Consider the following 15,492-nt stretch of genomic DNA (forward strand, 5'->3'; position numbering starts at 1 on the left):
TCCACCACAACAACCACACACCACAACATAACCCTCCCTCCCTCCGTCCCCTCCACCACACCAAGACAACAGCTCACACCAGGATACAGAGGGCAGTAATCTCCCGGTAATAAAGAGAACTGCCGCCACCAACCAATGGGCCGGAACACCACACAGCTCCTGTACAAAAGACTCTTAATCAAGCGAGAGTACAAGTTAATCGATGATGGAATTTCAAGCCTTCAATGATGTGAGTTTTCTTAGTTTGAACATTAAGGGAGGCGCCACACTCCCCTTTCCTTACCTCCCTCTCTCATTTCCCTCTCTCCTTCTATTTTTCTATCCTCTCTCCTCCTACCCTCCTTTTCTTCCTCTCTCCTCCCACCTTCCCTCCTCCCCACCTCCCTCTTCTCTCCCACCTCCCTCCCTTTCTCCCCCTCCCTCTCCCCTCCCATTTCCCTCTCCTATCCTCTTCTACCTCTCTCCTTCCCTCCTAGTTTGCTGTTGTTGTTGTTGTCTGTGAATAGTTTTTAGGGAGTAGAGAAGGGTGAAGGAAGGTTAGGGAGGGAGGGAAGGAAAAGGGAGAGTGAGGGATGGAAGGAAAAGGAAAGGAAGGGTGGGTAGAACGGGGAGACAGAACTCAGACAGGTGAATGAAGGGAAGAAGGGGTAAGGGGGTAGGAAGAAGAGGGATGGAGGGTGATAGAGGGGAAAAGGGGAGGGAGTGAAAAGAAAGAAAGGGAAGGGAAGGGCAAGAAGAAGAGGGAGGGGGAGGGACAAAAATGAGAAGGAGGGGGAAGGGAAAGAAGGAGAGGGATGGAAATGGGCACGAATGAGAGTGAAGGGTGGGGGAGGGCAAGAAGAAGAGGAAGGAAGGGGAGGGCAAGAAGAAGAGGAAGGGGAAGGAGGGCAAGAAGAAGAGGAAGGGAAGGGTAGGGCAAGAAGAAGAGGAAGGGAAGGGGAGGGGCAAGAGGAAGGGGAGGGGCAAGAAGAAGAGGAAGGGGAAGGGGTAGGGGCAAGAAGAAGGGTAAGGAAGGGGAAGGGGGCCATTTGAAAGGTCTAAAAGCCTCAATACGAACACCTTTATGTGTGCTACGTTATCGACTTCAGATTTCAGAATGATGAAGCTCCCACATACAACCATCAACATTCACTGTAATATTCGGGACCTTCTAAACATCAAAATATCAAAGAATCGGAGTTTCCCCACATTCGAATATCCGGTATTTGAATGTTCGGAAACTTGGCAAATTTCCCTGTGTCCGGATTTGCCGCTGTGAATATTGCTATTAGGAGGAGGACAGATTTGATTACCGGGAGTTGTAATTGGATTTAGAGACGTATCGATATGACTTAATGGAGAATTTCGTTTTATCGACGTCCCTATTTTTACTGTTGGTGTTAACTCCCAATTTATAACACAGGCTTCCTTTCCCTATTATATACAGTATATTATTGATGGTAGTCCCAATTTAACACACTGACACCCCCATTACCACCAATTTAACACACTGACACCCCCATTACCACCAATTTAACACACTGACACCCCCATTACCACCAATTTAACACACTGACACCCCCATTACCATCAATTTAACACACTGACACCCCCATTACCACCAATTTAACACACTGACACCCCCATTACCATCAATTTAACACACTCAATCTTTCTTTTGTTTATGTCATTTCATCGTTGACTGCTCTTCTCCCCATCATACACAGGGACAATTTAACGTACGGGTTTTTGAGAATCCATCCACGTAGCTTCAGTGAAAGAGAAGACGCTCTGTAATATTCTAAATCTTAGATAGAAATTTTAACGTAAGAATTTTTGGAGACTTGCACTTTAATGTACATAGCTCAACTAAGACAAAGTTTAAGATAAATTGTCTTTAGCAGGTGGGGTGGGGTGGGCAGGGTGGATGGGGTGGCAGGGGATGGGGTGGGCAGGGTGGATGGGGGCAGGGTGGATGGGGTGGGGTGGATGTGGGGTGGCAGGGGTGGGTGGGAGTGGCAAGGTGGGTGGGGTGGGTGCAAGGTGGTGGGGTGGCAGGTGGATGGGTGGCAGGGTGGATGGGGTGGCAGGTGGATGGGGGTGGTGAGGGGTGGATGGGGTGGGAGGGTGGGGTAGGGTGCAGGGGATGTGGGGTGGCAGGGTGGATGGGGTGGCAGGTGGATGGGGGCAGGGGTGGAGGGGGCAGGGTAGATGGGCAGCAGGGGTGGATGGGGTGGCAGGTGATGGGTGGCAAGGTGGGTGGGGTGGTAAGGTGGGTGAGTGGCAGAATGGGTGGAGTGGCAGGGAGGGAATTAACTCCTTGATTACAAAACTTTGGATCACTTTCCAACCCATTATTGGAAATTTTCCCCAAACCTCTTGATCTTTATTATCACACGTCTTCATCCTCCTAGAAAATGGGGAATAATCAGCCTTATAGAAAATGGGAATTGACGACCTCTTAGAAAATGGGAATCAACATCTTTTTAGAGGAGGGTAAGTCAAGGTAGTGTACCCCCCCTCCTCCCCCTCCAACAAGAGGTCACGTTTCTCCTCTCATGGATTTGCTGACCTGACCACCTCCCCTCCCTCCCCCTCTCTCTCTCTCCTCTCCTCCTCCTCCTCTCTTTTCTTCTCTTCCTCTTCCTTATATTTTGATTTGTATCTTTCATCTTCTCTTTTGTTTTCTTCCTTCCCGCTAGTTGCTATTTCTTGCGTTCCTTCTTCAATCTTGTTATCATTCTTATCCCTTTTCTTCCTTTCTCTCCTCTACAATCTCTTGTCTTTTCCCTTTTCTCTCCCCTTGTTTCATCCCCTTCTCTCTCTCTCACCTAATTATCTCCTTCCCAACCTCCCCTTTCTCTTTCTCCTTTTCCTTAATTTGTTCTTTTATCCTCTCCTTCTTCTCTCGTTTCCCCTAATCATCATCGTTTTCTTTATTTATCGCTTTCTCTTCTAAGTACTGATCCCTCTCTGTGTGTCTTTATCTCCCCTCTATCCCATCCCCTCTTCCCTCTGTTCCTTTCTCCCCTTCTCCCAGCACCACGTCTTTCCCTCGTCTCCTCCTCCACCTCTTTTGTCCTTACCTCTCTTCCTCCTCTCCTCTTCCTCTCCCCTCATCATCATTTCCCTCCCTCTTCATTTCCCCCCCATCTCCCTCTGTCACCTCCCCTCACCTATCCTTGTCATCTCCTCTCAACTCCTCCTAAAAGTCTCCCCTCGCCTCCCCTCACCTCTCTCTCTTCCTCTGTCCTTACCTCACTCGTCACCTCCCCTCATCTCCCCTTATAACTCCCTTCACTACCTCCCTCATCTCCTTGTCAGCTCTTCACTACCTCCCTTACCACCTCCCTCCTCTCACCCTCTCACACCCCCTCTGTTCCCGCTAAAAGACTGGATGTCACAGCTGATAAGATAGGCAGTCAGACCATTAACCCGCTGTTCTCTTAACCAATCAACGTCGCTGCTCACAGTTAACTACCTGAGGCTTATAAACCCCAGTCCTAGTAGGCACCTGTTCTATTAGTCCCTAATTCTAGTGTGGCCCTAGTTCTAATAGGCCAACAGTTCTAGTAGGGCCCAATTTAGTAGGCCCTAGTCTTAATAGGGCCTGTTCTTACTTTTTCACCAGTATTGTCCAGGAGGATGGAGTGGAAGATGAGGGGAGGAGGAGGGGAGGAGGAAGAGGATGCAGAGGAAGAGGAAGGAGGAGGAGGATGGGGGAGGAAGAGGATGCGGAGGAAGAGGAAGGGAGGAGGAGGATGGGGGGAGGAAGAGAAGGAGAAGAGAGAAGAGGAGGGGAAGGAGGAAGAAGAAGGGGAGGAAGGAGAGGGGCGGGAGGAAGAGAAGGGGGAGGAGGAAGAGAAATTGGTCAAAAGGAGAAGGAGGAAGGTAGATCAAGAGGAAGGGAGGAAGAAGGAAGAGATGTCATTCGATGGAGCTAACACACTGATTCGAAGGGAGAGGGAAGAGAAAAGAGGAAAGAGGAGGGGGGGGAGAGGAGAGGGTAAGGGGGAAAGTAGGGAGTGAGTGTTAGGATCTTAAGGTGATGTCCCGGGGAGATTATTGCTCAGCCTTCTCATAACCTAATCTCCCTTGCCCCCCCTATTCTCCCTCATCTTACTCTCCCTCACTGTATTCTCCCTCACCCTACTCTCCCTCAGCACACACACACCCATCACTTTCCACCCATTCTCTTCACTAACTCCCACACTCACTCTCACTCTCCCTACCCTCACTCTCACCGTTCCTCTCCCCTCCATTTCTCCAGAGAGAGAGAGAGAGAGAGAGAGAGGATGATGAAGGGTAAAAGGAGGGTGGAGGAGGGTGAGAGTTGGAGGGAGGGAGGGAGGGAGGGAGGGAGGGTTGAAAGGGAGGGAGTAGTGGGACGGAGTGAGAGTCGGAATTGTGGGCAGTGTTAAAGGAAGGAAGGAAGGAAGGAAGGAAGAATACACCTAGTGAATTCAAACTCACTTTACCTGATATAGCAAAGCCGGAGAAGCCAACAGCGATGGTGAGGGAGGTAATGGCGACCCTGGTGTCTCTACTGAAGGCGGTCACCATCAGGAATATCGCCTCCATCCCGAAGCCGCCACAGTTGAACAGCTTCCTCACAGTCGTCGTTGACATGATTTTGTTCTTACGGAAGTAGTCGGCAAGTTGACCCCCGAACGGCACTATGATGGCCATGACCAGGTGAGGCAAGGCCGAGATGGTCCCGCTCTGTGGAAGGAAGGAGGGAAGGGAGGGAAGGAAGGAGGGACGACGTGATAAGGCAAGTAGGACTGAAGATGACCTCACATGACCCCCCAGATGACCCACAGAATAAAAAAACAGAGATGAAATTAGAATCTACCCCCAGGCGACGAACCTTGGCTATATCGTATTCGAAGACCTCCTTGAAGTACTGAGGTTGTGAGATGATGAGGAGGTAGAAGGTCCACGAACGGGCGATGTTGGCCACGACGATCGCCCACACTGGCATCGAGGTGGCGAACGCTCTCCAGGGTGTCGTGGAGAATGTGGGCTGCTTAAACCGCTATGGTGGTGGTGGTGGTAGAGGGGCAGGTCAGTCGTGTTATCCTATTCACTCAACCTAAACCTAACGTAACTAAATTAAATCGACACACCAACTTTTAATATATAAATCTTCATAAAAAAAAACTTGGTTGTGTTTTTTCTACTCGGGAAGAATGTCTCATTAAATAATTCCCTCTTGGAGAATGACCTCGTCAATAATAACCAAACATCATAAATGACTTGATTGAGATGCCAAAAAAAAAAACATTGGTAAACGCAACATTAGTAAAACGCTTAGATTAAAACCTACCTAAAAAATCAGCCAACATCGTTCATATACAGAAGCACACCTACTCATGGGGGTGTCAACAGTTAGCTATGCTGAGGCCTTACCTGTTTACCGAGACTCTCCTCAATGTACTGCTGCTCTCTGGCGCTGATGGTGGGATGGGTCGCTGGCTTCTCAAACGCCAACCAGTACCAGAAGAACCCCCACGTGACACCAACCATACCTGTGTGTGTTGAAGGTGTTAGTGATTGACCCCAACCCCCCCCCCCTTGTTTATATAACAGTCACAACCACCTACAGTAATAATCACAGAGCCTCAACTTACCGAAGAAGTAGAAGGGTGCGGGCCAACCTATTCCCTCCGTGAGCCAGGCAGAGACAGGCATACCCACGACGGCGCCCGCGTAGCTACCACATAAGGCCAAGGTAGCGAGCCTCGACCTCTCCAGCGGCGGTGCCCAGTTCCTCCAGATGCCGTGACACGCAGGGTACGTCACACCCTTGAGGGAGAGACAGTGTTAGACGGAGGAGGAAGAGGGTGTTTAAAAGAGAGAGGGAGGGTGGTGTAAGGAAGAAGGAAAAGTGAGGGGGGTGGAGGAAGGAGACGTGAGGGTGGAAGGAGGCTTGGGTAGGGGTGGAGGGAATGTGATGGAGGACTAAGACAAGGTGAGACAGCGTAATGGAGGGGAAGTAACATGGACGGGAATTGGAATAGACGAGGGGGGGCACGGACGGGAAGGGGCATGGACGGGAGGGGGCACGGATGGGAGGGGGCACGGACGGGAGGGGGGCACGGACGGGAGGGGAAGGCGGGCAGGAAAGCGGCCCTCTGGGAGCCAACGAGCCCGGCTTTGTCCCACACACGTTCACCAACACAATGCAATATTGATGTGTCTCTGCCCTCCCTCCTCCCCCTCCCTCTCCTCTCTCCCTCCCTCCCTCCCCCCCACCCTTCCTCACCCACCATGATCTCTCTCTCTGTTAATTCCTTACTCAACCTTTTACACTACACCTAACCCAGTCTACCTCCACTACCATCTTATCTACCCTCAATTTCATCTCAGCTACCTGTACAGCCATCCCACTTACCACTACCACCACAACTACCACCATTCTAGCTACCACCGCCACCACCGTCCAACTACTACCACCGCCATCCCTCTATCACAACCACCATTCCATATACCACTACCACCACCCACCTATCACCACTACCACCATCCATTTACCATCATCCCCACCACTCCATCTACCACCACCACCACCATTCTATCTACAACTACCACCCCCACCCCCCCATCCACCACCATCGCTAAATTCATCTTACGTCTCCATTAACGAAGAAAATTTAACGAAAAAAGTCTTTGCGAATCCCAGCTTACGTGTGGCTACTGTCAAAACACGTCCGTGACAAGTTACGACATAGGGTGCTCTCTTACACACGCACACACATGAAACCAACCCTTCAACTGTAAAGCAACAACTCACGCTGGCTAAGGAACGTCCACCACTACTAAACACAAGTAATCGATTTTCCCGCTCCAAAAAAAGACCCCTGCCTCATAATGATCCCTGGGCGCGCGTCAAAAATTCGAGACGAGTTTTATACATGAATTTTATGACTGGTAGCGGGGAGGGACAATCACATTCCTCCCCTTGTTAGACACCAGTTAACCCCTGTCCTGCCATCACACCCCTCAAGGTTTCCCGCGCTTTTTTGGTTTGCGTTCCCCATGTTTGTTTGTTTTTCTTGATTTTCCCGCGCTTTTTTCTTTACGTCCCTAATGTTTATATTTTTTCTTGTTTTCCAGATTTTTTGGCGGGTTTTCTTATGTTTACATTTTTTACATTTGTATTAAGCTGTAAATAAAACCAATACGTTTCTTATTAGGTTATAAATTATACCTACAATTTACATTTTCTGTAGTATATATAAGAACTAGGGGTCGCTTCTCCTTCCACTGTAAATAAAACCTAGAAACAAATCAGTAAATTGTAAAAGCTACACAAAAACCTCAGTAAACTGTAAATGGATGTGTAAATCAATGAGACATGGTAAATTAGGGATGGAGAGAGGCGTGAATAAATGCGACACGAAGAATGTACAGAGGAGAGAGGAAGAGCAGAGGAATGTTGAGAACAGTTAACAGCAACCAGTGAATGAGGGAGGGAGGGAGGGATAAGGGAGGGAGGGAGGGAGGGATAAGGGAGAAGATAGGGAGAGTTTTTAGATGGAAGAAGGGACGAAAAGGGGGTGGTTATACGAAAGATGGATGGAAAGGAGGAAGGGAGACGACCTGAAGGGAGGAGGAAGGGAGAAAAGAGAAGAGGGAGGTGGAGAGAGGAGTGAGAGGGGAAGGGGGATGAGAGATGGATAGAGGAAGAGGATATAGAGATGGAGAGAGGTAAGGATAAAAGGGAGAGGAATTAGAAGAAGCAGGAAGATAAGGTATAGAGGAATGGAAGGGTGAAGGAAAAGGGGATTAAACAAGGAGTGAGGGAATGGTAAAGAGGCGAATAGAGGGAGGAAAAGAAGGAGGGAAGAAATGAGGATGAAGGAAATGTGGATGAAGAGAAGGGACAGATGAAGGGAGGAAAAACAGAAAAGGAGTAAAGGGAGAGGGGGAATGAGATGAAGGAGGGAAAGAAAGAAGGGTGAAGGAAAAGGAGGGAGGAAGGGGTAGAGAGAGAGAGAGAGAGAGAGAGAGAGAGAGAGAGAGAGGAGGAGGAGTAGGAGGAGAGAGGAGGTAGGCTACATTAATGGCCAAGCAATGAGGTGTTGGGCTGGGACAAATGGAGCGTCGCCCTACAAGACAACAAAGAGAGGGTGGTCCTTCACTGCCATCCCCCTGCCCCCACCACCACCCCTTACCTCAGCCCCCCACCCCCCACCCCCCCCACACACCCTGTGTCGTTTTCTCCACCGACTGTTTCTATTTTATTACAATTGTTAACTTTACCATAATAGTATGTAGGTTAACATGTTCAGTGGTGGCAGGGGGGGGGGCTGTATTTAAAGGTGTTAAAATACTCCCCCTATTCCGTTTCACCCCCCTTCCTTCTACCCCTTTCCCTTCCTCCACTCCCTCCCCTTCCCGAAATTTAGAAAAAAAAATATCTGAAAATATTCATTAAAAGAGAGCACTTTATTTAATTGATCACATTATAACACTAACGATAACAATTAGTGGTTGAGTTTACCTAATTACAATAATAACCTTACCTGTAATTACTGTAGACTCTCCCCGAAGAAAAAAATAGTGATATTTTCTCTTAAATCTTAACTCTATAGTAGTCGTAATTATGGTTGTTAATCCTAGAAAAAAATATTCGTGTTTAAATATTTTTTTGTTTACTCTGACACACCTGTAATTACCGTAAGCTTTAATGCAAGGTATTTATAGGTGTAATAATAATAACAATATGGTGTATCTCCTCTCCTCGCCTACCTTCCCTTCCCTTCCCCTCACCTCTCCCTTTTCCTTCCTTCCTTCCTTCATCCATCTTCCTTCTCCGCCTCTCTTCTTTCCCCTCCTTTTTCCTTCCTTCCTTCACCTCTCCCTCTTTCTTCACGCCTCTTAATCGCATCCACCCCCCCCCACTTCTTTCACCCCCATCCTTTCCTTCACCCACACCCCTTCCTTCACCCACACCCCTTCCTTCACCCACACCCCTTCCTTCACCCACACCCCTTCCTTCACCCACACCCCTTCCTTCACACCCCATGGTCGTGATGGTGGTTATGGTGATGCCGGTGGTGTAGGTGGTGAGGTATGGTAGTTGGTGTGATGGTGATCTGTGGTGGCGTGAGTTCTCTCAGGACTGGGGCCCACCAGGACTGGGGCCCAATAGGACAAGGGGGGGGGGCCTCTATTCTGACTGAGCTCGAGTGGCGATGGTCTCACTGTATCGAAGCCTCAGGAAGCATCGATTAGTTACGAGACTGAGATTAAGAGAGAGAGAGAGAGAGAGAGAGAGAGAGAGAGAGAGAGAGAGAGAGAGAGAGAGAGAGAGAGAGAGAGAGAGAGAGAGAGAGAGAGAGAGAGAGAGAGAGAGAGAGAGAGAGAGAGAGAGAGAGAGATCTTTAGAGAAGATTATAAGAGATTGAGAGGAACCGAGAAATACCAGACCTACTGTACACCCAAGTCCTGACAGCCCCAGCCATATCAGCCCCCTATCCTAATACACCTAAGTCCTAAGACCCCCAGTCCTAATAGACCCCAGTTGTAATAGACCCCAGTTCTGACAGCCCCCTCCAGATCACTGCTCCAATACCCGGAGTCTCAGACGTTCTTAAGTAAAGTCACTCCTGTAATGGAAGACGTGAGGACGCATCTAACTGACCCATTTAAAGCTGCAGCGCCATTAGAGTTGGGCTGTCCAAAATGGCGTCAATATTGCACAGGGACTCTCTTATACCTGGTCACGAACTCTACCACAGCCAGGTCACGAACTCTACCATAGCCAGGTCACGAACTCTACCACAGCCAGGTCACGAACTCTACCATAGCCAGGTCACGAACTCTACCACAGCCAGGTCACGAACTCTACCCAGCCAGTCAGGAAGGGAATGTAACACAAGTGAATTTAGAGTGAGTTGTCAATGGATCTAGCCAGTGAGAGGGGTGGTGGTGAGAGGGGTGGTGGTGAGGTGGGGTGGTGTGAGAGGTGGTGCGACTGGGGTGAGGTGGTGGGAGAGAGTGGGGGGGTGGGTGGGGAGGAGGGGTGGTGTGGAGAGGGGTGGTGTGGAGAGGGGTGGTGTGAGAGGGTGAGGGTGAGAGAAGGTAGAGAGGTGGGGAGGAGAGGGGTGAGGTGGAGAGAAGGGGTGGGTGGGGAGAGGGGTGATGGAGGATAGGGGTGGTGGGAGGTGGTGGTGAGAGGTGGGAGTGAGGGGGGGTGAGGTGGCAGAGAGAGGGGTGGTGAAGAGAGGGGTGATGAGAGAGGGGTAGTGGGAGGGTTGTAAGAAAGGTAAAAGGACAAGGAGAAGGGGAAAGACAAGGAGAGGAGGAGGAAGAGGGGAGGAGGGAGGAAGAGGGAGGGGGGGGGAGGAAGAGGAGGGGGAAGAGAGGAGGAGGAAGAGGGGAGGGGGGCGTAAGAGATAAGAAGATCTGAAGGCGGCTCTGCACAAGAATAGAACCAAGTCTGGTAATCGGTGCCTGTGCTGGCCTGGGAGGGGAGGTGAGGGGAGACTGGGGAGGAAAGGAGGAGAGAGACAGGGGAAAGGAGGCAGGGAGAGAGTGGTTGAAGAGAGGGTAAGGAAGTGAAATGGAAGAGGGAAGAGACGAGAGTGGAGGAAGGAAGAAGAGAAAGAATACCTGGGGAAGGGGAGGGAAGGAGGGAAGGACGGGAGAGGAGTGGTAGAGGATAGACGAGAGAAGGGTAGAGAAGGGAGAGAAGTGAAAAGGAAGAGAAAGACAGAGAGAAGGGAAAAAGGGGTAAGGAAGAGAAGGAATAAGTGGAAGGGAGAAGTAAGTACAGACAAGAGTGAGAGAAAGGATGGGGAAGAGAGAAAGAGAGAGAATGGGGAGGAGATGGAGAAGTGGGGAGGGTTAAGGGGGGGGGCGGTGACTTGTAGAGAATGTAGGGAGAGTTGTAGGGGATGAAGGAGAAGAGAAGAGGGTGGGGGAGAGAAGAAGAGGGTGGGGGAGAGGAGAAGATGGTGGAGGAGAAGAGAAGAGGGTAGGGAAGAGGGTAGGGGAGAAGAAAGGAGGGTGGGGAGAGGAGAAGAAGGTAGGGGGAGAGGGTAGGGGAGAAGAAAGGAGGGTGGGGAGAGGAGAAGAAGGTAGGGGAGAGGGTAGGGGAGAAGAAAGGAGGGTGGGGAGAGGAGAAAAAGGTAAGGAGATATAGTAGGTCGCATTAAAGTCAACCATAAATAAACATATCAGATAACACTATGGGCAATTAATCCAGATATCCTGACTAACGCATCTTAAACCCTCGTTACTAATCAAAACACAAATTCACCCTTAGCTGTTGTTTTAAGCTAAATAAACAGCTAACGGAGAGATCACATAGCCGTCGTTGTCAAAGCTATACACATGGACACGTCATCACACAGTTATAATTTTATCATCGGGGGAAGTGAGTCATAACATTACGTCATTGTTACGACGGCATCATCATCATCATCATCATCATCATCATCATCATCATCATCATCCCGTGGCAAACATGTCGCTGTTGACATGATGTAACTCTCCCTTCCGCCTTATCTGGAATCCTTGCATAAAATGAGGATTACAGTGTGTCCAAGAGTGAATCAGAAATAGGTCAGGTTTGTGCGTGAAGGAGAGGATTACACACACACACACACACACACACACACACACACACACACACACACACACACACACACACACACACAGAGGAAGACAGCTCCGGAAATTCGCTTTATGATTAATGTTGAAGGTGAGAATTTCAAGATGGCAATAACTCCTACCTCACTTTTTTACACCTGTTTTATTTACACTTATTTACATCTGTTAATTTACACCTGTTTTATTTACAACTGTTTTTATTTACATCTTCAATTTATTTCTTCTTTTCCATTTTCAATTTCATTTACACCATCGGTTTTTTTTTTACATTTATTTACACCTCTCGTTTTATTTACACTTTAGATTTATTTACAAGTATTTTTCATTTCCCTTTGAATTTACACATTTAATTCCATCTACCTTATTTACACAACCTCCATCATTTACATAGTCGACAGTATTTGATTTACACTTTCTCGGTGATATGTTTGTTTACAGCATTTGTATTCGTGTTTCATTTACAGTTATGCCACCTCTTTCCATCCTCTTAAACGAAGAAGGGAGGAGGAGGAAGAGGAGAAGAGAGGGAGGGTGAAGAGGTAGGTTGAGAAGAGGAGGAGGAAAAGGAAGAGAGGGAAACTGACAAAAGGAAGAGGAGAGGGAAGATGAGAAGAGGATGAGGGAGGAAGAAGAGGAAGGAGGAGAGGAAGATTCTGAAGAGGAAGAGGGGGGGGAGGAGGAGGAGGAGGTGGTTCATCTGAAGACAAGGAGGATGAGGTTGAAAATAAGAGGAAGGAGGAGGAGGTAGAAAGAAATAAGAAGAAGAAGAAGAAGAAGAAGAAGAAGAAGAAGAAGAAGAAGAAGAAGAAGAAGAAGAAGAAGAAGAAAGAGGAAAAACGAAAGAGACGAATGAGAAGGACAAATAAGGAGAAGAAAGAGGACAAAGGAATAGAAGGAAGGGGAGAAAGGAACACCAGAGAGGGAGAGGGGAAGTGAGGGAGAGGGAAGGGGGTGAGGGAGAGGGGAGGGGTGAGGGAGAGGGGAGGGGGTGAGGGAGAGAGTAAGGGAAGGAGAAAAGGAGAGGGTAAGGGAGACGATAACGCAGATGGGAAAGGGGAGAGGGTAAGGGAGCAAAGAGAGGGTAAGGGAGAAGAGGGAGGATGTAGGAGAGGGGAGAGGGAGAGGCCGAAAGAGGGAACAAGGAGTGAGAGGAGAGGAGTGGGGAAATCAAGAAGCAGAAGAAAGAGGAAAAGAAAACGAAGGAACGATGGAGGAAAGACAAAGAGGAGATGGAAGAGGAAGAAGAACAAGAGGAGGTGGAGGAAGAGGAGGTGGAGATGGAGGAGGAAGAGGAGGAAACGGGGAGATTTACGAACGAACTGTTGCAATTACGGACAGAGAAGTGAAGGAGGTTTGTGTTACAGCAAAGAGAGAGGAAGAGGTGGAAGAGGAGCGTGACCTAGCATGGGTGGAGGAGGCTGGTGGAGTGGGGGGTGGAGGGGGGGTGGTGGTGGGGGGTTGGGGGGGTGGAGGGTGGGGGGTGGTATCTGTAGCCTCGGGCAGGAGTTGCTTCCGTTGACCTCTCACCAACAAAAGCCACTCTGCCCTTACCCCACTCCTCCCTCACCCCACTCCTCCCTCACCCCACTCCTCCTTCACCCCACTCCTCCCTCACCCCTCTTCCTCTTCCTCATTATTCCCCTTAACACCCCATCACCTCCCCAAGCCAATACAAGCCCCATTCACCAACAGCCCCATTCACCAACAGCCCCATTAACCAACAGCCCCATTAACTTGTCACTCAAAATAATCGGTATAATTACTACATACAATCATCAACAAAGACTCAATTTTCCTTTAAGTTTTCATAAGTAAACCACCATTAATTTTTTGCCTATTTTATGAAGCCAGGTGATATATGGGTCACCTGGGCAATTAACAACGGCACTATAATCTGCAGGTGATACATTGTAACATTTTCTCAGGACACATCAAGACACTTTATGTATTCTTACTTTCTTTCTTTCTTTATTCCTTCTTTCTCCCCTTTCTTCATTTTCTCTTTAAATTCATGTCCTCTTCTATTCTGTCATTTTCTTCACTTCTCATTCTTCCCTCCCTCCTTCCATCCTTCCCTCCCTCCTTCTCTTCATTCTCTCCCTCATCTCCACTCTAACCGCGACAGAAATCTTTAAAATTAATGATGACACGAGACTTTTAGCCTCATCAACACCTCCATCCCTCCCTCTCCCTCCCTTTCCTTCCCTCCCTCTCCTTCCCTCTCCCTCCCTTTCCTTCCCTCCCTCTCCCTTCCTCACCTCCACCAGGCCTTGCAGTACTCTGACGCAGATGGCAGCTACTGGGTGCAGCCTGGATGCCCCTGGCAACAGCATATTCAATATCGCCGTGGTGGTGATGGCTGACCCGAACACTCTGTAAAATACATCCTTATACAATCATACGCGTCGTGAAAAGGACTACACATACATCATACATCATAAAACACTATAGGATACATTCATCTATGACACTGTAAGGTGCATGGTTCGAATACCGAGTAGAGTTGAGGACTGGGTATATACAGTCTTGTTGTACACATGATAATAATAAATGGATTCTGGAAATATTCTAACAAGAGGAGTAGAAGTAACTCAGTATGACTATAAACAAACACAAAAGCAAAAACAAAACTAAATTCTGAATCATAAAAGGATATACACTATACCTCCCATATTGTATTGTGTATGAGAGTTTGTCCATGTATTATAAAGTCAGGTGGGTAAATGGTTATACTTCATACATTATGCATAGTTATGTAATACAAGATATAAGGGAAGGGTGCTGGTGAGGACACAGGCCGAAATCAGCCCATTTAATCAGGTCTTCAACCCAACCCAACCTAAACAAACCAACCCAACCTAACTAAACCAAGCCAACCCAACCCAACCTAACCCAACCCAACCCAACCCAGCCCAAACCAACCCAACCCAACCCAATTTGGCCAAGCCAAGCCAACCCAACCCAACCTAACTAAACCTGCCAACCCAACCCAACCCAACCCAACCAACCCAATTCAAGCCAAGCCAAGCCAACCCAACCCAACCCAACCCAACCCAACCCAACCTAACCCAATTCAAGCCAAGCCAAGCCAACCTACCCTGATCTACCTTAATCTAATCCAACTTAACCTAACCTAATCCCAAGCTATTATTAAGTTACAGTAAGTTAGACTACGGATTGTTAGGACTAGAGGCCCGTTAGGACTAGGGGCCTGTTAGGACAAGGGGCTCGTTAGGACTAGGGGCCTGCTAGGACTAGGGGCCCGTTAGGACTAGGAGCCCGTTAGGACTAGGGGCTCGTTAGGACTAGGGGCCCGTTAGGACTAGGGGCCTGCTAGGACTAGGGGCCTGCTAGGACTAGGGGCCCGTTAGGACTAGGAGCCCGTTAGGACTAGGGGCTCGTTAGGACTAGGGGCCCGTTAGGACTAGGGGCCTGCTAGGACTAGGGGCCCGTTAGGACTAGGGGCCTGCTAGGACTAGGGGCCCATATAATCAACGCCTATTATTTTATCTCGGTCACCCTTGGCAGGTCTTTAGGCTTGTGTGGGCGGCTTATTGAGTATTTGTTCCGTTCGTTTATGCAAATTTCCCGTCATCTTGTGCAAAACAATATATCAGCCATCATTAACTAATATCACCCACCAGCTATCACCCACTCACCCACTACTGTCACCCACCAATCATCACCAACCAAGCGTCACCCACCAAGCATCATCCACCAATCATCACCCACCAACATCATCCACCAACCATTCATGACTCAACCTCGCTCCAATTTCAAACTCCTCCATTCTGCTACGTCCCAATTTCCACCCTTTGTACCCACCCTACACTCCTATTTGGACCTACACCTATTTATCCCTACACCCATGGCCAAGAATATCCCTAA

At 48.8% G+C, this 15,492-nt stretch overlaps 1 protein-coding gene across 1 annotated transcript in view; it reads right to left on the reverse strand.

Moving 5' to 3' along the window:
• The window catches only part of LOC121858730 (vesicular glutamate transporter 1-like), a 131,946-nt gene that overhangs the window by 12,367 nt on the left and 104,087 nt on the right, over positions 1–15,492 (reverse strand). Inside the window, exons 8-12 of the mRNA XM_042355353.1 lie at positions 13,863–13,977; positions 5,613–5,787; positions 5,392–5,510; positions 4,850–5,017; positions 4,458–4,701 (exon numbers count right to left, since the gene is read on the reverse strand). Of these exons, the coding sequence (XP_042211287.1) occupies positions 4,458–4,701; positions 4,850–5,017; positions 5,392–5,510; positions 5,613–5,787; positions 13,863–13,977 (821 nt within the window). The remainder of the gene's footprint in view (positions 1–4,457; positions 4,702–4,849; positions 5,018–5,391; positions 5,511–5,612; positions 5,788–13,862; positions 13,978–15,492) is intronic.

Source organism: Homarus americanus, unplaced genomic scaffold (genome assembly GCF_018991925.1).
Source record: "Homarus americanus isolate GMGI-L3 unplaced genomic scaffold, GMGI_Hamer_2.0 scaffold74, whole genome shotgun sequence".
NCBI lineage: Eukaryota > Metazoa > Arthropoda > Malacostraca > Decapoda > Nephropidae > Homarus > Homarus americanus.